The sequence below is a fragment of the Theropithecus gelada genome, chromosome 20, assembly GCF_003255815.1.
Source record: "Theropithecus gelada isolate Dixy chromosome 20, Tgel_1.0, whole genome shotgun sequence".
Taxonomy (NCBI): domain Eukaryota; kingdom Metazoa; phylum Chordata; class Mammalia; order Primates; family Cercopithecidae; genus Theropithecus; species Theropithecus gelada.
In genome coordinates, this window is record NC_037688.1 from 57030345 (window position 1) to 57057164 (window position 26820).

The 26820-nt window shown below is 44.1% G+C and overlaps 1 protein-coding gene across 3 annotated transcripts in view; it reads left to right on the plus strand.

The window, feature by feature from the left end:
* NSMCE1 (NSE1 homolog, SMC5-SMC6 complex component) overlaps window positions 1-26820 on the plus strand; it is a 45250-nt gene that overhangs the window by 1997 nt on the left and 16433 nt on the right. For all 3 annotated transcript variants that reach the window (XM_025371087.1, XM_025371084.1, XM_025371086.1), the window contains exon 2: window positions 10135-10281. In XM_025371087.1, the coding sequence (XP_025226872.1) occupies window positions 10146-10281 (136 nt within the window). In that variant the 5' untranslated portion in view covers window positions 10135-10145. The remainder of the gene's footprint in view (window positions 1-10134; window positions 10282-26820) is intronic.

A 26820-nucleotide genomic window follows, 5' to 3' on the forward strand; every position in this document is an offset into this window, starting at 1 on the left:
TTGAAATCATGCTGCTGAGCCTCTATTTTCTTTGATGTTTTGGTTTGGTATTCTTTTATCATAAATTCTTAGCATTTAAAAATTTACTGATGTACATTTAAAGCCAATAAACTGTTTTAATTAATACAAATGTATATATATATTAAAAATATATATATATATATATATTTTTGTGATGGAGTCTCACTCTGTCACCCAGGCTGGAGTGCAGTGGCGCGATCTTGGCTCACTGCAACCTCCAGCTCCTGGGTTCAAGTGATTCTCCTGCCTCAACCTCCTGAGCAGCTGGGATTACAGGCGTGCACCACCATGCCTGGCTAATTTTTGTATAAAATAGAATTATTTAAGTAGGTGATACATGTATGTCTATGGCTAATCCCACCATTCTCTCCACAGTCTCTTCTCATAGAGACAAGGGATACAATATGCATAAACAAACTTATGGTTGTCTTTCTTCCACTCCTACTTTCCCGCCCCTTTTCCACCAAATCATAGCATTCAATTGTATCTTGTTCTCATTCTCATTTACGTTTATTTTGGCTGTTATTTAACATATTCACGTTACTTTTTTTTTTTTTTGTGGAGAGTGGATCTTGCTATGTTGCCTAGGCTGGTCCTAAAGTCCTGGTCTCAAGCAGTCCCCCCGCCTTGACCTCCCATAGTATTGAGATTACAGGTGTGAATCACCATGCCCGGCCCATCACATTTAAAAACATCGTATGTAACATACCTATACAATTGTGTGGAAGTATAAGTTTGAAGGACAAAAATGAAATGAACGCTCATGTACCTGCCACCAAGTTAAGAAATAGACATTTTCAGATCCCCAAACCCCCCACTGAATCCTTTCTTCCCTCCTCAAAGATAACTACCACTCTGAATATTGTGTTACTTGTTCCTTTGTTTTGCTTTGTAGTTTTTGCGATGTATGTTCGTATCTCTAATGAATATAATGTATGCTTTTGCTGAGTTCGATTTTATATGATAGGATCCTAAAATATATTTTGTGTGACTTGCTTCTTGCACTTAACGTTATCTTTTTGAGAAGCATGTGTGTTGATGTGAGGAGCTCTACTTTATCTTCATTGCTGATTTGAATTCTATGAGATAATTATATTGTTTTAATGTAGTTCTTCAGTTGGTAGGCATTTATACTGTTGCCAGACTTTTGTTATTACACAGTGCTTCTGTAAAAACATATTTCCTAGCGCAAAAGTGGAAGTTTCTGTAAGGTATATACCTAATAGATTTCTGGGGATATGCAAATTTGCTAGTAATATCAACTGTTATCTGAAATGGTTACAGTAATTTATACTCAGCCTGGTGTGGTGGCTCACACCTGTAATCCCAGCACTTTGGTAGGCCAAGTTGGGTGGATCACTTGAGTCCAGTAGTATGAGAGCAGCTGGGGCAACAGGTGAGACCCCATCTCTACAAAAAATACAAAAATTAGCTGGGCATGGTGGTGTGTGCCTGTAGTCACAGCTTCTAGGGGGGTCTGAGATCAGAGGATCGATTGAGCCCACAAGGTCAAGGCTGCGGTGAGCTATGACTGTGTCATTTCATTCCAGTCTGGGCAACAGAATGAGACCCTGTCTCAAAGAAAAAAAAAAAGAATTTATACTCTTCCTGCAACAGATGAAAAACAGATGAAAGTTTCAGCCTCAGCCTCAGACATTCTTTTAAAATTTTTGCCTATCTGGTGTTGGCTAAGACATTCCTTCACTGTGGTTTTAATAATCATTTATCTGATAACATTGAGATTGAGCATCTTTTTTCTGTATTTATTCATCATTTGTGCATCCTCTTTTTGTAAAATTTCTGTTGCCCATTCCTCTTTCACAGTTGTCTTTCCCATGCTGATTTGTAGGAATTCCTTATATAGTCTGAATATGAATCTTTTGTATTATGTAGCTTATGTTTGTTTTAAATACCCTCCAGTTGTATCCCCTAACCCCCACCTTTCTGGTATTTTTGGTGAATACAGGCCCTTAACTTTAACAAAAGTCAAATTTATCAGTATATTCCTGTATCACCTGTAATTTTTGTATCTCTTAAAGAAATCTTTCCCTACCCTCAGGTGATAAATATATTCTGTATATTGTCTAAAAGTCTTATAGTATTTTTCCTTATTATGACCTTATCCCTTCAGAATTGATGTTTGTGTATAGTGTGAGGTAAGAATCAAATTTTATTCATTTTTTTCACATATGGATAACAAGTTTTCCTGGCACCTTTTATTGGAAAGTTTGCTTCCCTCCACCATCAAGTATCCATGTACATGTACCTTTCCGTTTCTGAGTTCTCTGTTCTGTTCCATTGATTGGTCTTATTTGTCTGTCTCTGTACTATTACCACACTTGACTCGTTACTCTAGCTTTATAAGAAGTGCTTTTTTTTGTTTTGGTGTGTTTTTAGACAGGGTCTCACTCTGTCACCCTGGCTGGAGTGCAGTGGTACAATCATGACTCACTGTAGCCTCGACATCTCGAGCTGAAGCAGTCCTCCCACCTCAATATCACAGGTACCTGGGACTACAGGCATGTACCATCATGCCCAGCAAATGTTTTTTTAATTTTTATTTTTAGTAGAGACGGGTTTCACCATATTGCCCAGACTGGTGTTGAACTCTGGGCTCATGCAGTCTGCCCACGTCAGCCTCCCAATGTGTTGGGATTACAGGCATGAGCCACCGCGCCCAGCCAATATGAGAAGTCTTTATAGCTGGTAGGACAAGTCCTCCTGCCTTTATCTTCTCCCAGGAATATCTTTGCTGTTTTGCCTTTGTGTTTTCTATGTAAATTTTTAGAATCATCTTGTCAAATCACACACACACGTACACAAAGCCTGTTGGGATTTTGATTGCAATTGCATTGATTCAATTGCATTGGGTCAATTTAGTTTTTAAAGTGATTGCTGTCAACATTTCATTTTTCCCTATGATGTTTGCTGCAGGTTTTTTTGTAGATGTCACTTAGTAGATAAAATGTTGTCTTCGATTCCAAATTTGTTTTTGGTGTAGATACATGTTGAATTTTATCAATTGTATATTCTGCATCATTAAGATGATCATATGCTTTTTAAAAAAAACTTAGATTTGGCAGTACATATGAAGGCTTATTAGACAGGTAAACTCACATCATAGGAGTTTGTTGTACAGCTTTTTTAATCACCCAGGAATTAAGCTCGATACCCAATAGTTATATTTTCTGCCCTTCCTCCTCCTCTCACCCTCCACCCTCAAATAGACCCCAGTGTCTGTTGTTTCCTTCTTTGTGTTCATAAGTTTTCATCATTTAACTCCCACTTATAAATGAGAACATGTGGTATTTGGTTTTCTCTTCCTGTGTTAGCTTGCAGAGGATAATAGTCTCCAGTTTCATCCATGTTCCCGCAAAAGACATCATCTCATTCTTCCTTATGGCTATGTCATGTTCCATGGTGTATATGGACCACATTTTCTTTATCCAGTCTGTCATTGATGGGCATTTAGGTTGATTCCGTGTCTTTGCTTCTGTGAATAGGGCTGCAGTGAACATTCCCGTGCATGTGTCTTTATGGTAGAATATTTCTATTCCTCTGCTATATACCCAGTAATGGGGTTGTTGGGTCAAATGGTAGTTCTCCTTTTAGCTCATTGAGGAATCGCCACACTGCTTTCTATAGTGGTTTAACAATTTACACTCCCACCAACAGTGTATAAGTTTCCCTTTTCTCTGCAACCTTGCCAGCATCTGTTATTTTTTGACATTTTGATAATAGCCATTTTGATTGATGTGAGATCTCAGTGTGGTTTTGATTTGCATTTCTCTAACGATCAGTGATACTGAGCTTTTTTTTCATATGCTTGTTGGCTGCATGTATGTCTTCTTTTGAAAAGTGTCCGTTCATGTCCTTTGCCCAGTTTTTAATGGGGTTGATTTTCTCTTGTAAATAGTTTGCAAATATTTTCTCCCATTTTGTAGGTTGTCTGTTTACTCGGTTGATAGCTTCTTTTGCTGTGCAGAAGTTCGTATGTGTAATGAGATCCCACTTGTCAATTTCTGCTTTTGTTGTGATTGCTTTTGGTGTCTTTGTCCTGAGATCTTTGCCGGTTCTATGTCCAGGATGGTATTGCCTAGGTTGTCTTCCAGGCATTTTATAGTTTTAGGTCTTACATTTAAGTCTTTAATCCATCTTGAGTTGATTCCTGTATGTGCTGTAAGGATGGGGTCCAGCCTCAGTCTTCACATATGGCTAGCCACTTATCCCAGCACCATTTATTGAATAGGGAGACTTTTCCCCATTGCTTGTTTTTGTCATCTTTGTCAAGGATCAGGTGGTCGTAGGTGTGTGGCCTTATTTTTGGGCTCTCTATTCTGTTCTGTTGGTGTATGTGCCTGTTTTTCTACCAGCACCATGCTGTTTAGCCCTGTAGTATAGTTTGAAGTTAGGTAACGTGATGCCTCCAGCTTTGTTCTTTTTGCTTAGGATTGCTTCGGCTGTTCAGGCTCTGTTTTGGTTCCATTGTAATTATTTATTTATTTATTTATTTTTGAGATGGAGTCTCACTCTGTTGCTCAGGCTGGAGTCCAATGGCATGATCTTGGCTCACTGCAACCTCTGCCTTCCAGGTTCCAGTGATTCTCCTGCCTCAGCTTCCTGAGTAACTGGGATTACAGGCGCGCACCACCATGCCCAACTCATTTTTATATTTTTGGTAGTGACGGGGTTTCACCATGTTGGCCAGGCTAGCCTCTTAGCTGCTAACCTCAGGTGATCTGCCCGCCACGGCCTCCCAAAGTGCTGCGATTACAGGCGTGAGCCACCGCGCTCCGCCCTGTGTGAATTTTAAAATGCTTTTTTCTTTATTAATATGGTGACTCACATTGATTGAGTTTTAGATGTTAAACCATTACTGGAATAAACCTAAGTGATGATATGTCGTGCCTTTTACATATCTGGATTAAGTTTGTTAGCATTTTGCTTAGGACATACTGCAGCTGTGTTCATAAAAGATACTGGCTTGTAATTTTCCTTTCTTTTGAAATCCTTGTTAAGTTTCAGGGCCAAATTAGGTTAGCCTTATCAGATGGGCTGGGGAGGGTTTGCTTTTTTTCTGGCTCTGAGATTGTGTAACATTTGAAATGATTTGTTTTTAGAATGTTTGGTAGAACTTCTTGATAAAGTCATTGGGACCTGAAGTTTTCTTTGTGAGAAGATGGATTTTCTATAAAATGTCGTTAATGGTTATAGGAGTGTTTAGGTTTTCAGATAATTCATTCATTAGTTTTGAATAAATTTCCTATGACTTTTTACATAGTTAAATTTCAGGTTAATTATTATAAATTATTAATGATATTTTTAAGTATCTTAATTGCAGATATTTGTCTCATCTGCAGTTAATTTCCCTTTTTTTTCAAATATTGTTTATAAGTTTTAGCTCTTGCAAAATCTTGTTGGTAGTTTTTCACTTTTTTAATGTTTTTTCAAAGAATAATTTTGGTTTTGTTGACCTTAGATATATGCTTATTTTCAGTCTTTATTAATTTCTTCCCTTTATTATTTTCTTTTTTTCTTTTCTTTTTTTTTTTTTTTTTTTTTTGAGACTGTTGCCCAGGCTGGAGTGCAGTGGCGCGATCTCAGCTCACTGCAAGCTCCGCCTCCCGGGTTGACGCCGTTCTCACGCCTCAGCCTCCGGAGTAGCTGGGACTACAGGCGCCTGCCACCTCGCCCGGCTAGTTTTTTGTATTTTTAGTAGAGACGGGTTAGCCGGGATGGTCTTGATCTCCTGACCTCGTGATCCACCCGCCTCTGCCTTCCAAAGTGCTGGGATTACAGGCGTGAGCCACCGCGCCCGGCCTTATTATTTTCTTATTTTACCTTTCTTTGGATTTAATTTGCAGTTCTTTTTATAGCTTCTTTTTGTTGTTGTTGTTGTTGTTGTTTTTGTTTTGTTTTGTTTTTTGAGACTGAGTCTTGCTTTGTCGCCCAGGCTGGAGTGCAGTGGCACCATCTCAGCTCCCTGCAACCTCTGCCTGCCGGCGTTCCAGCGATTCTCAAGCCTGGGCCTCCTGAGTAGCCGGGACTATCGGCACGTGCCACCACACCTGGCTAATTTTTGTATTTTTAGTAGAGACGGGGTTTCACCATGTTGGCCAGGCTGGTCTCCACCTCCTGACCTCAAGTGATTCACCTGCCTTGGCCTCTCAGAGTGCTAGGATTATAGGTGTGAGCCACCATGACCAGCGCCCTCAACCTTTTTTTTTTGAGACAAGGTCTCACGCTGTTGCCCAGCCTGGAGTGCAGTGGTGTGATCACGGTTCACTGCAGCCTTGACCTCCCTGGCTCAAGCAATCTTCCCACCTCAGCCTCCTAAATAGCTGGGAATATGGAGGTGTGCCACCATGCCCGGCTGATTTTTGTATTTTTTGTAGAGATGGGGTTTTGCCATGTTGCTCAAGCTGGTTTTGAACTCCTCGGCTCACTGTGCCCAGCCTATAAGGAACTCTTATAGAGGTAGATTTTATTCATTATTAATTTGATAAGGTTTTAAATCTGGTGTAAGCTGGAACATTTAGTCTATTTTTATTCATTGTTATTACTAATCTAGTGGGATTATTTCTCCTGACTTACTTTTTTTGTGTGTGTTTGTTTTTCCTATCCTGGTTTTTCCTTTCCTTTGTTGCCACCTTTAGAGTTAAGTGATCATTTTTTCTCATTACATTATTCCTCTTTACCATTTGGAAATTATATACATTATTTGTTTTTTTAAAAGTTGTTACTCTAGAAATTGTAAAATGCAAGTGTAAAATTTATTAATGTCCAGATTCTACTCCTGACCATCACAAGGCTATTAGGACACTAATCCCAGTGATAGCTCACCTCCCATTTATGTTATTATTTTTGTGTATTTAGTTTTTTAAAAACCCCATTCTTTTTACTGTGGTATTAAAAACTTTTTTAAAAGATAGAAGCATTTCTTCTGATTTTTACTGTTTTATACAGTTCACTTGGATTTAACCACATATTTACCAACTTTTTTTGCTCTTGATTCTACCCTGCATTTTAGACCTTCCAGCAGGTATCCCTTTCTTTCTTCCTGAACTATATGCTTTGGAATTTCCTTAGGGAGCATCTGCTGGTGACTTGCTCTTTCAGTTTTTCGTTGTTTGGAAATGCTTTTGTCTTACCCTCAGTCTTTAGCTGGTTGTAGAATTCTCTGTTGAGACACCCCTCCCGGCATAGAAGATGTGTTTCCACTGTGACCGGCTTCCATTGTTGCCATTGTGATAGCAGCCGGCCGTCTGCTTGTTGCTCTTTAGAAGTCATCTTTTTCCTTGATTGCGTTTAATCTCTGGTATTATGTTCTTTTACTAGGATGTACCTAGGTGGATATTTTAGAGTTTATTCTGCTTGAGATTTGATGGGATCACGATGGCCGTGATTCAAATCATTTGTCCCCACTACCAAGCCTCAGTGATACCTCATCCCCTTTCATAGGATCCCTTCAGGAGACTGCTTTCTGGACTCTTTGCCTCCCATTTCTTTTTTTTTTTTTTTTGAGACGGAGTCTCACTCTGTCACCCAGGCTGGAGTGCAGTGGCCGGATCTCAGCTCACTGCAAGCTCCGCCTCCCAGGTTTACACCATTCTCCTGCCTCAGCCTCCCGAGTAGCTGGGACTGCAGGCGCCCGCCACCTCACCCGGCTAGTTTTTTTTTGTATTTTTTAGTAGAGACGGGGTTTCACGGGGTTAGCCAGGATGGTCTCGATCTCCTGACCTTGTGATCCGCCCGTCTCGGCCTCCCAAAGTGCTGGGATTACAGGCTTGAGCCACCGCGCCCGGCCTTTGCCTCCCATTTCTTTCCTCTACACATCCATGATGCCAAAGGGGATAATCTTCCTAAAACACAGCTAGGCAATGCTGTTTTCCTGCTTTGAGACCCTTAGTTTGTAGAGATCCTTTGTTTGCAGGATACAAGTCCATTTTTTTAGCCTGGCACATTCTATCCCTGTGCCCAGAGCAACCACTGGCAAATACAGGGGTGCCAAGTACATTGACATGGAATGGCCCTAGTGATAGGAAATAAAGTTGATGACTGGCTGGAGTTGAGGTTTAGGGAGAGGAGGACCAGAGTTTGATGCGCAGGTGTGTGGTATGATTGTGTGGACTGCACCGTCCACACCAGATGATTTGCAAAGAAAAGGACTTAGGAGAGGAGAGGGGCTAAGGAGGTGGAAGGAGAGGATGAGTCTAATGTAGGCTTTGTTGAGGTGCAGATTTGGTGAGATGGAGGATGTTTTTGTAGCAGGCAGTTGAAGGAACTGGTTATGAGATGGTGCATTTTCCCAGCCCTGAGGTCCAGTTGAGGATGCTGTTAAAGAACAGCACTGGCCAGGCCCTGTGGCTCATACCTGTCATCCCAGCCCTTTGAGAGGCTGAGGCAGGTGGATCGCCTGAGGTCAGGAGTTCGAGACCAGCCTGGCCAACATGGTGAAACTTGTCTCTACTAAAAATACGAAAATTAGCCAGGCACGGTGGTGGGCGCCTGTAGTCCCAGCTACTTGGGAGGCTGAGGCAGGAGAATCACTGGAACCCGGGAGGCAGAGGTTGTAGTGAGCCGAGATCATGCCACTGCACTCCAGCCTGGGCAACAGAGCGAGACTTCATCTCAGATTTAAAAAAAGAACAAAAGAACAAAAGAACAGTAATTAGCAGTTTTGTGTATCTCTTATGTGCCAGGTGCTTGGCAAGCCTTTGGTAGTTGTGATTCATTTAGGCTTCCTCTGCCTTTAAGATAGCTACTAGTTTCCCTGTTTTGGAGATGAAAAGACTGGGCCTTAGGGAGGCTGAGCATTGTTAGCTAAAAATGTTTGCGTGCTGTATTTGCCCAAGGCACCAGTGAACTTCTTGTCAGATCATGGTATCACCTAAAATGAATGTAAACACCTCAGGATTCCAGGACCCACTGCAGTCAGAACATCCAGGAAAGGGTTTGGGAATCTGTATTGTTAATATACACATTAGGCCGGGCGCGGTGGCTCAAGCCTGTAATCCCAGCACTTTGGGAGGCCGAGACGGGCGGATCACGAGGTCAGGAGATCGAGACCATCCTGGCTAACACGGTGAAACCCCATCTCTACTAAAAATTACAAAAAACTAGCCGGGCGAGGTGGCGGGTGCCTGTAGTCCCAGCTACTCGGGAGGCTGAGGCAGGAGAATGGCATGAACCCGGGAGGCGGAGCTTGCAGTGAGCTGAGATCCGGCCACTGCACTCCAGCCTGGGTGACAGAGCAAGACTCCGTCTCAAAAAAAAAAAAAAAATACACATTAGGAAATTCTTAGGATCGGGCAGGTCTGGGACTTTCTGGTCTCAGTGCTTCCTGTTTAGTTCCAAATCCACATTCTTAGCCCCTGCAGTGCGTGCTCCATGGCGGTAGCCAGCGTTTTGATCAGGGCTTGTGGAAAACTTTTATTAGCTGTGATCTTTGTGGTTTGCCGAAAGATCCCATTTTATTAGCAAGCAGGAGTTTTAAAAAATAGCCTGAAGTCCTACCATGATAGTTGTTTTATTAGCGATTTGAGGAAACTAACATTTATTAAGTGTTTATTAGCAGTTCTCTCAGTAATGAACTTGATTATAATTTTATGGTGAAAAAACGGGTCCTCTGCTAAATTTCTCCAAGGCCATAGATCTGGTAAAAGGCTCAGCCAAGGGTTAGACCCAGAATTGCCTAATAGTAAAAATAGCTCACACTTATTTAGTGCTTACTATTTTACCAGGCTATTACATTTATTAACCCATCTAATCTTCATAGCAATTCTGCAGAGGATGTTTCTATCATTATTCCCACTTTACAGATCAGAAACCGAAGCACTGTGGGGACTAATTTGCTCAATTTCACATGCCTAGTAAGTGGGAGAGCCAGGCCCTGAATCCCGGCATTCTAGCTCCAGAATCCACACCTCTTATCACTGCCCAGTCCTGATTTGCTGTGACTCGTGTTCTTCTTCTCACCTTCGTAGTAATCAGCATGAAGAATGACTTTAAAATGATAGCAAATTTATATGTGTTAATGTAAATTAGTACAAGACCCAGGACATTGCTTCTGATGTGCTTGGGGATGACTAGTGTCATTTACTTCCTTTTCAGTTCGTTCCCACATGCAGGGTAGCACAAGGAGAATGGGCGTCATGACAGATGTCCACCGGCGCTTCCTCCAGTTGCTGATGACCCATGGCGTGCTAGAGGAATGGGACGTGAAGCGCTTGCAGAGACACTGCTACAAGGTCCATGACCGTGAGTACCGTTTCCCTGTTCCCAGGGCGCTCTGGTGCTGTGTTGATCAGGGACCAGTGACATAGGTACAATACCATGTAACTGGTTAACCGGTACTCCTGAGCTGAGCATTCAAGCCTCTTCACAGTCTTACACAGGCCCATCTTCCATTTTTTTTTTTTTCGAAGTAAACCTGACATTTAGCTCTGTGGATAAAAACTTGGAGTCTAAAGCTGTATAGTTGTGGTTCACACCAAGCCTCCAGGACCTGCCCCAGTCTCAGTTTCTGTGTCTCTGAAGTGGGGATAGTAATTGTACTTAACACGTAAGTAAGTGCGTGGTTCAGGGAATTGAGAGACATGATATGTACAAGACACCTGGCACAGAGACAGTGCCTGGTGGGCTATTGATGGACACAGGGCAGCTTGGCCGAGTGCAGTGGCTCACATCGTTATCCCCGCACTCTGGGAATCAAGGTGGGAGGATCGCTTGAGGCCAGGAGTTTGGGACCAGCCTGGGCAATGTAGCGAGATTTTTTTTTTTGTTTAAAAAATATTTTTTTATTTAAATAAAAAAATTTATTTTCTCTCTATTTTTTTATTTAAAAAAAGAAAACAAATTATAAAACAAAAAAATGGGGCAGCTTAGCATAACACTTAAGGGCACAGCCTTAGACTGGGCCAGACCTGGAGAGTGTGTCCCTGCCCTGTGTCAGCTGAAGGCATTTGGGGCATCTTAGGGGGCCACTGGGAGGGGCAAATAAGAAGCCGTTGGAGACAGGGCCTGGTGCTAAGTTCTTAGTAACTGGAGATGGCGGAAGAAGCAGTAGAATCAGTGTTGATAGATCAGTTGAATTAGTATTGGCAGATACTGTTGAGTTGCCTGCCAGTATGGGTAGATCTTACTGATTAGATTTTATGCAGTGACAAAGGTGGTGAGTTATGCTTATTGTATGATGTGATTATGTTGTTTTTTGTGAAGTACAAAATGATTTTTCATTGGTTATGAATGCATTTGCATGTAAAGGCATAAAAGTGGACCGGAAGAAGACGCCAGGACACTTGTGAGGTGCTTTTGAGGAGAAGCAGAGTGGGAGTGGGCTGTCAGCAGAGATCACAGGACCTTCACTTTTATCCTGTTATGTTCTTTTATTAAAAAGAAAAGTCTTGAAGCCAACATGACATTATTAGCCTAACAACATGACATTAATTAGTGTGGTCTCATGGTTGTCACCTCTGATGAATGGGAATGCAGGCCTTTGGTTTTTATTCTGCCTTTCTCTCTGTATTTTTAATTTTCAAAAGAAAAATAGAAAAAATGACATAGAAGTGAGCCAAGCCAAGAGGTGTGAGAAAGACAGGGACCAAGTACACAGGCAAAGGGATACACAAAAAAGGCAAAAAGATGCTTTCATTCTTAGTCCTCAGGCATCCTGTAGCTCCTTGCAGTGAGATGTGACAGGGCGAAGGGACACCAGAAAAGGTGTCCCTCCTGTCTCCAAAGGCAAGCACCTCATGAGCGTATTACATCTTCTTCCCGGCCACTTTTTTGCCTTTGCGTGCAAATGCTTTCATAAGTGATGAACATCATTTTGTACTTTTCAGAATGTGAAGAGACACGAGAAAAGGTAGGTGCCACATTCGGAGCACTGCAGTTTCTGCAGCCTGTTAGAGTTCAAAGCCTGATCCCAGAGAGGTGAGTGGTGAGTGGGAGTAAGAAGGGGGAGACAGAACAGAAACAAATATTCTTTCAAGGTGTGCAAAGGAAGGAGAAAAAAGGTGGTGTATTAGACAGAGAAGAAGCAGTTTGAAGTGCCTGGAGAGTAGCATCTACGTTCTCCGGAGCACTGGTCCATGGAGGTGTTCCATGGGGAATTCTGGGAGCTCAGTAATGCCAGGAACAGGTTAGCCTGTTGAACTGTGTTTAATTCTGTGTATCCAAACCTAATTGACCTACTGATAACTTATCCTGGGAATCCCTAGACAAGAATATATGATGTGTGGGAAGAGAATACATTCTTTTCGTGTGTAGGTTTGCAGATCGTGAAGAACCCTGTGCACCATAGTAATGGTTTTTTACTTCTGCGGACAGTGTGGACCTCTTGAAGTATTCAAAGCAGAGAGTGAGATAGACAGTGCTAAGTTTGAGAACCATCCCCGTGGTGAAAGTAGATGTGCCCCAGTTGCACCGGCAGAGAAGGATCTTTGGTGAGAGACTTTTCTATTGAAAGGGGATGTTATACCTGTTAAGCTAGTTTCTCTTGCTCTTTAAAAAGCATGGTAGCGGCCGGGTGTGGTGGCTCACACCTGAAATCCTAGCACTTTGGGAGGCTGAGGGGGATGGGTCACCTGAGGTCAGGAGTTCAAGACCAGCCTGGTCAACATGGTGACACCCCATCTCTACTAAAAATACAAAAAGTAGCCGGGTGTGGTGGTGCGTGCCTGTAGTCCCAGCTACTTGGGAGGCTGAGGCAGGAGAATCACTTGAATCCAGGAGGCAGATGCTGCAGTGAGCTGAGATCGTGCCACTGCACTCTAGCCTGGGCAACACAGCGAAACCGTGTATCAAAAAAAAAAAAAAGCATGGTCGGACTTTAAACCTGCCCCTCAATATCCTCCAGAGATGGCCATAAGAACACTTGTCTTCAGCCTGAGCAACATGGTGAAACCCAGTCTCTACCAAAAATACAAAAAGTTAGCCAGGTGTGCTGGGACACACCTCTGGTCCTAGCTACCCAGGAAGCTGAGGCAGGAGGATCGCTTGAGCAGGGGAGGTGGGGGTTGCAGTGAGCTGAGATTGTACCACTGCACTTCAGCCTGGGCAACACAGTGAGCCCTTATCTCAAAAAAAAAAAAAAAAAAAAACAAAAGAATGCTTGTGTTAATCCTGAATCTCTTATTTACATGACAATTTAGTCTTTTTCTCTTTTTTTCTCCCGTGAGTCTTGGCTGTAAACTTTAATGTTGGTGGGGAAGTTTCACAGCTCACTGCGAGGAGCCACATGATGCCTTGGTACTCAGACTGAAAGTGTTTTTGCCTTTATTTGACCTTTAAAATTGTTATGATCTAATTTAGGAAAGTCCTGTAGAATGTGTCTAGGAATTGATTTATTCTTCACACTGTATACCATTTCTTTGCACCTAGATATGGTCATGGCCAGGGTGAACAGGGTAGAACAATCTGTTTTCTCTTATCCTCATTTAAGAAAAATGCCAAAAAACTTGTTACTGCATGTTCTTGTTATTAGGGAGATTTTAAACAAGAAATGACAGAAATTATCTAAACTTAAGTGAATACTCGTAAGACCCAATATTATTAATTTCCTATCTTTTGAAGAGATGGCCAGGAAAGTCCCCTTGTACCAACTAGAAAAATGTTTAGCTTCTAGGAAAATTATGAAACAAAGGAGTGATTGAAATTGCAAGTTATTCTAATTGCCGTTTCCCAGGGTGTTTGTCCAGTTTATCAAAGCACTTCTTATTCTGGGCTTTGGTTTGGGTTCTCTTCTTACTGTCATTAAGGGGAAACAAAGTCCTCAATTCTCTTGGCTAGTGAAGAGTTTAGATTTTGTTCTCAAGTTCAGTGCAGACCTTGGGTCGAGCCTTTCAGAATGGTGCTGGGGAACCTGTGTTCATAGAGGACCTTAGATTTTTTGAGCCAGGGCTTGCATCCACACATATGTTCATTCAACCAGCAAAACTTCCCTAGAATCTCAAGTGAGCCAGGCCTCTGTGCTAGGGACTGGTGACTCAGAGATTAAATTTGTATTTTACCGTGGCTCTCATGAGTCATACAGACAAGGGGTCAGATGATTCCAATGTAGGCCTCCTTGATAGAAGTAGGCACAGGAGGCCTTGTGGGTGGTGGAGAAGGCTTGGGTTTGAGGTTTTCCACTATGGCCAGTATGGAGCAATAGGGCTCAATACACCTTCTTGCCTGAAACAATTCAAAAATGGACAAAATGTAAAACACCAGACATTGGTCAGTGAAGGACAGTGATCTTTTGAGAGATGGGCAATGATGGTTTCTTCTTCTCTTGACACTTGATGTGGTATCTTTTCTAACACTACTTCTCCAGTTCTCTAGATAACAACTGGGCATTCAACGATTCAGTTGAATTCTGACACTATCTGCCTGGAGTTAGCATCAGATCCCACAAGTTAAAGGGCTCGGTGTCACAAGACTGACCCAATTTAAGACGCTAGTTTTAAGTCCCGGGCTACCTGTACTTCTGACCAATGGCTATACATCAGGGGTTCCCATAACTCCCTCTTTGGGTTTGATAATTTTCTAGAATGATTCATAGAACTCAGGAAAACACTGTACTTACATTTTTACTTACGTGGTTTTTTTATAAAGGCTGCAACTCAGGAACAGCCACACAGGAGAGATCATAGGGCTAGCTGTGGGAGGTGGGGGTGGCATGGAGTTTCCGTGCCCTCTCTAGGTGCACCACCGTCTCAGCGCCTCCGTGTGTTTAATAACCTGAAACTCTCCAAATCCTGTTGTTCCGGGGTTTCTTTTTTCTTTTCTTTTCTTTTTTTGAGACGGAGTTTCACTCTTGTCGTCCAGGCTGGAGTGCAATGGCACGGTTTCGGCTCACTGCAATCTCTGCCTCCCGGGTTCAAGCGGTTCTCCTGCCTCAGCCTCCCGAGTAGCTGGGACTACAGGTGCCCGCCACCACACCCAGCTAATTTTTGTATTTTTAATAGAGACGAGGTTTTACCATGTTGGCCAGGCTGGTCTCGAACTCCTGACCTCAGGCGATATGCCCGCCGCCACCTCCCAAAGTGCTGGGATTACAGGCATGAGCCACCGCACCGAGCTAATTTTTTAATTATTTGTAGAGACAGGGATCTTCTTCTGTTGCCTAGGCTGGTCTCGAACACCTAGGCTCAAGTGATCATCCTGCTTCAGCCTCCCAAAATGTTGGGATTACAGTTCAGCTTCCCAAAATGTTGGGATTACAGGGGTGAGCCACCGCACCCAGCCCAGTTTCAGGTTGAATGGGGCCTGTTGATTATTGAATTTGGCACACTCTAAGAAAAATCATCCCACAAAATTGTGTGTACACCATTAGAAATGATTTGAGATATTTAGCCACCGTGCCTGGCCATTCTGGGGTTTCTATGGAGGTTTCTTTACACAGGCATGATTGATCAGTCACTGGCTGTTGACGAGTGCTTCCATCTCTAGTCCCTCTCTTCTCCCCAGATATTGGGGAATGGGGCCGAAAGTTCCATGTTTTTGATTGAGGCTTGGTCATTCTGGTGACCAGCCCCCATCCTAGGGGCCTGCCAAGAGTTGCCTCATTAGAACAAAAGATGCTTCTATCACCCATATGACTCAGGGAATTCTAAGGGTTTTAGAAGTTCTGTACCAGGAACCGGGGGGAAAGACCAACTCACTTTCTTCTGCCACAAGCGATAGTGGGAGTGAGCAGTACAGCTGCCCCAGCTCAGTGCCTTTAGAAAGTTTCTAGGCCATGGCACAGGGGAAACCCAGGCAGAGCTAGGCAGCCTCCCTGCGTTGAGGAGATGGAGATGAGAGTTCAGGGAGACTGAGGCAGGTAGAGGTTGCAGGACAGAGTACTTACAAGGGAGTAGAAGGTAGATTAGAGGTGCACAGAGAGAAAACTTGAGATGTCCAAAGTGCCCCTCCACTCAAGGATCCCGCTGAGAACTGATGAGCAAGAAAACTTCTTAAGGCCAGGGAGAGAACTAGTTGAAGGATTAGAGAAAACAATGCCAGCTATTCACAGAGCTGGGAATAGTGCCCGGCCCAAACATTTAAGGAAGAACTCACACCAAAACTCAAACTTTTCTGTAAAATTGAAGAGAATATGTTACAACTAATTCTATGAGACCTGCATGATTCTGATACCAAAACCAAAGACATTGTGAGGAAGGAAAACCCCAGTCAAGACTCCTCATGAGCATAGATGTTAACATGCTAAACCCAATTGTGGCAAATCTAATCTAACAGTGTTTACAAAGGATAGTACAACATAACCAAGTAGGGTTTATCCTGATTTTGCAGGGTTGATTTAGTATTAATATTTGAAACTCAGTGTAATTCACCATATTAAGCCAAAAAAGAAAAATCTTGTGCTTATCTCAGTGGGTACAGAAGAAGCATTTGACAAAATCTCATGTCTGCCCTGGTGTGATGTAGCAGAAAGTTTTTTATAGGAAGCTAAGGGATCCTAAGTAGCAGGGGATAAACAGGGTAAATAGGCTTAGAGCACAAGTGAGGAGTCTGAATTCTACAGAGTTTTATTTATATTTATTTTTTAAAAAAATTAAAATTAAGGTGGGGCACGGTGGCTCACGCCTGTAATCCCAGCACTTTAGGAGCCTGAGGCAGGCGGATCAGCTGAGGTCAGGAGTTCGAGACCAGCCTGACCAACATGGAGGAACCACGTCTCTAATAAAAATATAAAATTAGCCAGGTGTGATGGTGTATGCCTGTAATCCCAGCTGCTCGGGAGGCTGAGGCAGGAGAATCGCTTGAACCTGGGAGGCACAGATTGCAGTGAGCCGAGATCGCGCCATTGCACTCCAGCCTGGGCAACAAGAGCGAAACTCCGTCTCAAAAAAATAAAATAAAATAAAATAAAATAAAATAAATTTTATTTATTTTATTATTTTGTTTTACTTTTGAGACAGAGTCTCAAAGAAACGTCCCAGGCTGGAGTGCAGTGGTGCGATCTCAGCTCGCTACAACCTCTGCCTCCTGGCAAGTTTAAGCAGTTCTCCCGCCTCTGCCTCCCAAGTAGCTGAGATTACAGGCATGTGCCACCACGCCTGACGTATTTTTGTGTTTTTAGTAGAGGTGGGGTTTCACTATGTTGGCCAGGCTAGTCTTGAACTCCTGGCCTCAAGTGATCTCTCTGGCTTGGCTTCTCAAAGTGCTGGGATTACAGGCATGAGCCACCACGCCCGGCCCTCTACACAGAGTTTAAAAAATAATAATAAAAAAAATAAAAATAATACCCTCAGCAAAGTGAGAAAAGAAGGGAACTTCCTTAACCTGATAAGGGGGATCTCTGTAAAACCTACAGCTAACATCACTCTTAGTGGCGAAAGACTGAATACTTTTCCCCTAATCTCAGGAGCAACACAAGAACGTCTCTTCCCACCACTTTCGTTCTAGCTACTATACTCAGGCAAGAAAAAGAAACAAAAGGTAGCTGGATTGGAAAGGACGATACAGTAAAGCTGTCAGTTCACAGACAACGTGATTATCTGCGTAGAAAATCTGATGGAATCTACAAAAAAGTCTTCTAGAACTACTAAGTGAGTTTAGTAAAGTTGTAGGATACAAGATCAATATCCAAATACCAATTGTTTTTCCATATGCTGGCAATGGATAATCAGAAATTGAAATGTAAAAATAGCATCATTTATAATAACATTAAAAATAAGAAATGCTTAGGAATAGATCTGGCAAAAACGTGTTAGACCCGTACACTGAAAACTACAAAACATTGTTGAGAGAATTCAAAGGAGATTTAAATAAATGGAAAGACTTAGCATGTTCATGGGCTGGGAAATTCAGTACTGTTAAGGTATCAATTCTCCCCCAAATTGATCTATAGATTCAAATAAATCCCAGTTAGATCCCAGCAAGGCTTTTTATAAAAATTAACAAGCTGATTCTGAAAGTCACGTGGAAATATAAAGGACCTAGAAGAGCCAAAACTACTTTGAAAAAGACAATCAAACTTGGAGAGGAACCCTGCCTGAGATCAAAACTTACTGTATGACTGTCGTATCAAGACAGTGTGGTAGTAACGTAATGATGGACAAACAGATGAAGGGAAAAAATAGAGAGCTAGATACAGACCCATACATAGGTGGACAGCTGATTTTTGACAGAAATGCAAAGGTAATTTAGTGGAAATAGTCTTTGCCAAAATGAGTACTGAAATAATTGGATATCCATAATCAGAAAATGAACTGCAGGCCATACTTTGCACCAAGTACAAAAATTATCTCAAAATGAGTCATAGACCTACATGTAAAACCTGAAACTCTAAAACTTCCAGAAGAAAACATAAGAGAAAACCTCTGTGACCGTGACTAGTTCAAGATTTCTTGGTTCCAACACCAAAAGCGTCCTCCATAAGAGAATGAATCGATACATTGGACTTCACAATTAAAAATTTACATTAAAAAATACTCTTTAGAGACTGAAAAGACAAGCAAAATACTAAGAGAAAATATTTGCAAATAATATATTTAATGAGTGACTTGAATTCAGAATATATAGAGAATTCTCAGAGCTCAACAATAAGAAAACATTCAACCCGGCTGGGCATGGTGGCTCACACCTGTAATCCCAGCACTCTGGGAGGCTGAAGCGGGTGGATTGCTTGAGCTCAGGAGTTTGAGACCAGCCTGGGCAACATGGCAAAACTCCGTCTCTACAAAAAAATACCAAAATTAGCCAGGCGTGGTGGCGTGCTCCTGTAGTTTCAGCTACTTGGGAGGCTGATGTGGGAGGGTGGCTTGAGCCTGGGAGGCATTGGTTGGAGTGACCTGAGATTGTGCCACTGCACTTCAGCTTGGGTGACAGAGGGAGATCCTGTCTCAAAAAAAGAAAAAGAAAAGAAAAAACATACAACCCAATAAGAAATGTGCAAAAGATTTGAACACTGCAGATCAGTTGTACAGATGGCAAATGAGCACATGAACAGATGCTCAGCATCATTAGACATTTAAAAAATGCAGGCCGGGCGTGGTGGCTCACACCTGTAATCCCAGCAGTTTGGGAGGCCGAGGCGGGTAGATCATGAGGTCAGAAGATTGAGACCATCCTGGCCAACAGGGTGAAAACCCCATCTCTACTAAAAATACAACATTTAGCCAGATGTGGTGGCGGGTGCCTGTAGTCTCAGCTACTTGGGAGGCTGAGGCAGGAGAATCGTTTGAACCCGGGACGCGGAGCTTGCAGTGAGCTGAGATCACGCCATTGCACTCCAGCCTGGGGACAGAGCGAGACTCCGTCTCAAAAAAAAATTAAAAAAAGCAAACTAAAACCGCAGTGAGCTACCACTGCATGTGTATTCAAATGGCTAAAATGAAAAAGACTCTGCAAGGCAAGTATTGGTGAGAATGTGGAGGAACTGGAACTCTCATATACTACTGTTGGGAATGTAAAATGGGACAGCCATTTAGGAAAACAGTGTGGCAATTTCCTATGATTCAGCCATTCCTCTCTTAGGCATTTACTCAAGAGATATGAGGCTATTTGCCTGCACAAATGCTTGTGCAGAGATACAGTATCTTTATTTGTAATGGCCCCAGATGTGAACACCTAATTGTCCAGGTGAACAGGTGAACAGACTGTGATAAATCCAGACTACTTAGCAATAAAAGTAAGTGAGCTATTGCTACATGCTAGAATATGGATGAATCTCAGAATGATTTTGCTCAGTGGAAGAAGCTAGGCGAATGAAGCAATTCTTTTTTTTTTTTTGAGACAGAGTCTCGCTCTGTCACCCAGGCTGGAGTGCAGTGGTGCAATCTCCACTCACTGCAACCTCCGCCTCCTGGGTTCAAGCAATTCTCCTGCCTCAGCCTCCCGAGTAGCTGGGACTACAGGTGCGTGCCACCACGTCTGGCTAATTTTTTTGTATTTCTAGTAGAGACGGGGTTTCAGCGTGTTAGCCAGGATGGTCTTGATCCCTTCACCTCATGATCTGCCCGCCTCGGCCTCCCAAAGTGCTAGGATTACAGGCGTGAGTCACCGTGCCCGGCCATATGAAGTCATTTATGTGAAATTCTAGACAATGCGTACCTGACTGTAATGACAGGATGGTTTAGTGGTTGCATGGGATGGCATAGAGGAGGGATAGGATGGGTAGGTGAGAGGGATTACAAAGCGGCACAAGGAACCTTGGTGAGTGTATTAGTCCATTCTCGTGCTGCTAATAAAGACATACGGGAGGCTGGGTAATTTATAAAGGAAATAAGTGTAATTGACTCACAGTTCAGCATGGCGGGGAGGCCTCAGGAAAGTTACAATCATGGTGGAAGGGGAAGCAAACACATCTTTCTTCACATGGTGGCAGGCAGGAAGGAGAAGTGCCGAGCAAAAGGGGAAAAGCCCCTTATAAAACTGTCAGATCTCTTGAGCACTCACTTACTGTCACAAGAACAGCATGAGGATAACTGCCCCCATGATTCAATTTCCTCCCACCAGGCCCCTCCCACGACATGTTTGGATTATGGGAACTACAATTCAAGATGAGATTTGGGTGGAGACACAGCCAAACCATATTGGGGGTGACGGAAATATGTATTTGCAATCCAATATGTATTTTACACTTAGTTTAGACTGGCCCGATTTTAAGTGCTCAGTAGTCACATGTGCTATTTGTAGAATGTTCCTCAGCTTAGGTTTGTCTGGAGCTTCCTCCTAATTAGATCTAAGTTATGCCTTTTAATTTTGCAGATATAGTATGGAAGTGGTGTTGTGTTCTCTCTGCATCCTACCAGGTTGGCTACGGTGCTGATGGGGTCAGCCAGTTTCTCCAGTGTACAATTACTCTTTTTCTTTTTTTTTTTTTTTTGTTGAGACAGAGTCTCGCTCTGTCACCCAGGCTGGAGTGCAGTGGTGCCATCTCCACTCACTGCAAGCTCCGCCTCCCAGGTTCAAGCCATTCTCCTGCCTCAGCCTCCCGTATAGCTGGGACTACAGGCGCCCGCCACCGCGCCCGGCTAATTTTTGTATTTGTTTAGTAGAGACGGGGTTTCACCGTGTTAGCCAGGATGGTCTCGATCTCCTGACCTCGTGATCCGCCCGTCTTGGCCTCCCAAAGTGCTGGGATTACAGGCGTGAGCCACCGCGCCTGGCCAATTACTCTTTTTCTGTGTGATTAATAAGTATATTGCAGGGAGGTACTTGGAGACAAGGTAAATATCTCATTCTTGGCCCCGTGCAGTAGCTCATGCCTGTAATTCCAGCAGTTTGGGAGGCCACAGAAGGCAGATCACTCAAGCTCAAGGAGTTTGAGACAAACCTGGGCAACATGGCGAAACACTGTATCTACATAAAATAAAAAAAATTAGTTGGGTCTGGTGGCATGAGCCTGTAATGACAGCTACTCAGAGGCTGAGGTGGGAGGATTGCTTGAGTCCGGGAGGCAGAGGTGGCAGTGAGCCAAGATCGTGCCAGTGCTGTCCAGCTGGGTGACAGAGCAAGACCCTGTTTCAAAAAATAATCCCATTCTTCATCCCATTTTTACTATTAGTTTTTAAATACTTCCCAAATTCATTCTTGTTTTATGGTAGCCAGATTGCTATGAGGTACAGTTCTATACTCTCCAGCACTAACATTTTAGAACTAATTATGCTCTGTTATTATATGTTAATTTTTATGAGGGTTTAAATTATCTATTGTTTTAAGGACAAGTTAGGTAAAAATGTCTAAAGTTTTAGATTTAAAAATTTAAATTTAGAAATACTTCAGTGAGCATAGTAAATCATTTGATGTTTGGGCAAAAACCAGGTAGCTGAAATACATGTGTCAAAACTAGATGAGTGAATCAAGTATCATAGTCACGCTGGGGTTTGATAAAGATTTTCTGTTTTTGTCAACCCTCTTATCTGCCTTCCTCCCGGGTTTGTTCCCAGTGCGCTGATTTACATGCCTGTGCCTGCTTTGTTGTCTAATGCTGGCCTCCTGTACATCATCAGGCTGCGTGCGTTGATGGCGAATCAGCGATGTTGACATTTTGGTTCAGTATTCCATCCATTTGTAGTCCTATTTGTAAGCACCTTCTCTTTCCAAGAAAGACTCGGTCATAATTAGAAGCTGGCTCCAAGTACATTTTCCTTCTATTTTTAGTGATTTCATTTCTAGTTCTCCCCTTTGGCCATGATGAACAGTTAATCAGCTTACCGCTGTCAGAGCCGGTCTGCCTTTTGGTTAATCAAGGGAGATAAAGTCTGGGATCATAACTGCAACGTGGCAAAAAATGAGTGTGAAAAGTAACATCGAATGTGTGCCTCGATGAATTTCTCAGCATACAGAATTGACAGCCGGCAGTTATTAAGTGGTTAGGCAGGAATCTTTGGGTTCAAGAAGCTCTGTAACCACAAGAAAATTGATGTTGCTTTTGTGTCCCTGGCTCTTACTGGCCTAGATGTGTCCAAGTCCTGCCCGTTCCTCATGTCTGCAGCATGGGAGTCCAGGCTGGACGGCTCCACCGCAGCCCTTTCAGGCCGGCATGGAGGCGCTGAGCCAGGAGTTCTGTGTGCTCCACGCTCCCTTAAGCGCACACGTCATGTGTTTGGGAATGCATTTTGAACTGGATCCCGGACACGAGAGAGGTTATGTGCTGACGCGTGGCAGTACTGGGAATGGATTCAGTGGGGTTACCACAGACCCCGCTGGCTGGAACAGGGAAGCCACTTTTCAAAGGCATGAATTCAAGTCCTGTTTCTTCCAGGACCCGGGGAAAGTTCTTTTACTTTGCTGAGTCTCAGCTTTCTGTGTTATAAGGGACATCACATTCATCTCACGGAAGAGTTGTGAGGATTCAGCAAGGGAATGTATGTTCAGTGCCTGGCACAGAGTACTTGCGGGCACACGTTCACTTCATGCTTGCCACTGCCTCTTCCTTCCTTTTCTGCCCCTTGACTTGCCATCTAATCCCAGTTGCTGGGAGTGGGTGGGTGGTGGGGGTGACTATCAGAAGACCCGTGGTGCTGGTAGGATAGTGTGAGAGGAATTACCATATAGACCACAGGGCTGAATTCTATTGTTGGGGTTTTCCTAGAAAATTCAGAAAGCATGCTCACCACTGGTACCACACATCTTCCTTGGTTCGTTGACGGATACGTCTTGAGTATCAGCTGCATGTTGGGGTGCTACGGTGAGTAGGATGAGCAGATCCCAGCCTTTAGTGGGCTGGCATTCTGCTTAGAAAGAGAAAGACAGCAACTCGGAGGCAGACGGTGCGGTAGTTTGGGGTGCTAACTGCTGGAAGGAAGCATTGAGTCCCTCGGGATAGTGGGCCTGGGGTGTGGCTTTGGCTAGGGCGTCTGCTCAGACCTTTCTCTGGAGCTGCCATGTGTGGCCATGCTCGGGTGATGAGGGGCAGCTCTGCAGAGATCTGCGGGAGACGCTTTCCAAGGGGAAGGCAGCATGAGTGAAGGGGCTGAGATGGGGAGGAGCTTGGTGTGGGGGAGCGGGGGACAGAAAAGCAGGTGGGAACATAGGTCAAGGGATGGAGCCCCAGGCAGCTTCCAGGCTGAGTGCCGGGATCTGGCTCCACTCAGCTGCATGTGGAGGACAGACAGATCCATCTAGGCTAGAGGGGACACCGGGAGAATGCTGGAGGCTGTTGTCTGCTTTGGGCTGTAGTGAGTGGGGAAAGGGAAGGGCGTGTGCCTGTCAGAGTGACTCCGGTTGGCCGCCTTCATACTGGCCACTTCTTAGTCCCGCTTAGCCCAGAATGGGCACCAAATTGAGTCCTCCACAGATAAAGTGTGAACATAAGCGGAGACCAGGCAGCAGAACAGGCAGCGGCTACTTATTTAGAGCTTGCTCCAGCAAGGGAGGCAGCCTCCACTTGGGTTTGGCAGAGACTCCAGGTAGGCAGAGGAGTGGGGAGGCTTCAGGTGTCCCGAGTGGAGGCTGCTGGCCAGGGCAAGGTGGAGACAGCTAACCAGAAGCGGGGCGTCCTATGTGATTGGTTAGAAGTGTGTGTTGCTTTCTCTGGTTTGTTGTCTCTTAGAAACAGGAATAAAAATTAGGGAAGTTGCTGAGTGTGGTGATACATGCCTGTAGTCCTAGCTATTTGGGAGGCTGAGGCAGGAGGATCACTTGAGGCTAGGAGTTTGAGACCAGCCTGGGCAACATTGCGAGACTTCAGGGTCTCCAGAAAAAACAAAGTTAGCTGAGCATAGCGGCTTGTGCTTATAGTCCCAGATACTGGGGAGACTGAGGTGGGGGGATCACTTGAACCCAGGAGTTCGAGGCTGTAGTGAGCTGTGTGATTGCACCACTGCTCTCCAGCCTAGATGACAGAGCAAGACTCCATCTCTAAAATACATAATAAAATCAATTAGGGTAGTATCAGTTACTGATCCTGCGCTGGTCCTTTTGGGCCATGATTGTGGGTTAGTTTTGGCTTCTGGACTGGTTGCTGGGGGACTGGCCTGGCTTCCTACAGTTCTCACTTGGAGGTGGTGGGCTGGCTTTCTGGGCAGGTTGCTGTAGATTTTGGGTTGGAGTTCTGCTTTTATACGTGGTCTGGCCATTGGCTGCAGCCCATTGGCCGTCTGTATGTTCAGTCTCTCAGAAGAATGGGAGTAACACGGTCCATTCCTTTGAGCTGCTTACAGTCCAGCCTGTGTGAGAAATAGTAACTGCTTACCTGGCGGGTCAGGGAACAGAGTGGCCTCATTAGTCACTGTGTCTCATGGCAGCGGGTTTCCCGCCCACATCGGAATTGGGAGATGGTGAACTGTCAGTGGCATATAACTTATCGGCATTGTTTGTTTGCACTACAGTGTTTGTACTTTTTTTTTTTTTTTTTTTTTTTTTTTTAAATTTATTTATTATTATTATACTGTAAGTTGTAGGGTACATGTGCATAACGTGCAGGTTTGTTACATATGTATACTTGTGCCTTGTTGGTGTGCTGCACCCATCAACTCGTCATTTACATCAGGTATAACTCCCAATGCAATCCCTCCCCCCGCCCCCCTCCCCATGATAGGCCCCGAGTGTTTGTACTTTTTAAGAATTACCAGAATTAAACAGAAAACAACTGCCAGGAGATTCTGTGTAAACACCCAAAGCTCGGGCACTCGGCTGAAGCAGAGCAGTGCTGCCTTCTTTGGCAGAATGTGTGCCGCCAGCTCCCTGCTGTGCCCAGAGCTGTCTGCAGCTGTGCTTCCTGCCTGCCTCTGTAGGCATTGGATTTGTCCATTTTCACTTTGCTCGGTGCAATCTGAGCAGGAGGAAGCTTACCCAGCAGGGATCAGGAAGAGCTGCTCTGGTTTCAGGGGCTGGGGTGACCAGGAAGCCTCCTCTCCTGTCCCCTGCAGAGCCCCTGTATCAACTCTGCGAGGGCTCCTGCATGGGTAGGGGTGGGGACCAGAGCGCCACAGAAGGTGTCAGAGCCGCCACTCATCTCAAGGATAGATGAACCACCTGTTTTCAATGGGTGTGATTAAGATGAAATGTGTATGAACAGTATCAGTAGCAAAATATATAGTAGTTTGTGTTTCTCATGACAATTCCCATTATGATCCAGAACTTTACCATGATAAACCAGTGGACACTGCTTTATTGCCAGTGGGAGTCCTGACCGATAGACCTCCAGCCAGGGGAATGTCCCATAGATGCTGCATAGATAGGGACAGCAAGTGGATGTCCCCATCACGTGGTAGCATAGGTTTTAGGACCATAAATGCGTGCAGCTGGGATGCAAGTACTGTGCCCAGTAACATAAAATAAGTTTTATGCTCTGTCATTTGAGTGAGGCTAAAGAGCAGACTCTCTGATTGTAATAAACTTCTTGAGTTTAAGAAGAAAAGAACTCTGTGTACAGATCTCAGAACAATAGGTTTTAAAACCACATGTTATTAAAATCCTATTCCTTCTCTACTGTCGGAGCCCTGAGCTAATCTACTTTGTCACAGGACACTCATTTTTCTCTTTAAATTGAGATTCCTGAGGGTCAAGGAGTCAAGTTATATGATTGTTGAGCACTGAAGTATTTTTTAAACATTTTATTATGGAAAAAGTCAAACAGAAAAGTGGAGAGACTGACGCAGTGAAGTCCTGTGTGCCGTCACCTAGTTCAGATGATGAACGCAGGACCGATCTTGTTTTATTTATGTTTGTACCTGCTTACCCACGTTATTTTGAAGTATTCTCAACATCATTGCATACATATGTAAGAATTTTTTTCTGATGAATGCCCACATCCTTCCGTGATTGCATCCAGCTAATGGCCAGACATCGGGTTTCTGGTCTGGACTTTGTCACTTCCTGTCCCGTCTTAAGTATGTCCTGCATCTCTCTGATCTCTGAGAAAGAGAAGCAGCGATCCTTTCTGGCTCGCCTCTGCGGCGGTCATGGAGGGTCTGCTGAGAGGTGGGGAGCCGCGCTGCAGCGTGTAGTGAATGCGCTGGTGCACCCATGGAGAGGATACTTTGTCTCTAAGTGATCTACCACAGACCAGCCACTCTCCTTCCACCCTGCTCTTCCCAGCATTGTTCAGTGGCTGTGCTCAGAAGTGCCCGTGGCAGTTCTCATCTTTGCATCTGCATGCCTGAAGGTCTAGAGAATCTTTTCCCCCAGGCTGTTGGGGGAAAGATGAGAGCTACAGGCTGAGAGGTGAAATCCCGTGGCCCCTCCCAAACCTCCCCAGCCCCGTGTCCTGCCGGTCAGCCCTTCCTTCCTCCCAGCCCAGGGTCTGCTCTCTTGGGTCAGCTCCACTCCAGCACTCCCGTCTCATCCAGGGCCTGCCCTGCCCTGCCCTGTCCTCAGTGCCGTGCTAGCAGGACCACCTGTCCGCCCTCTCTGTCCGGA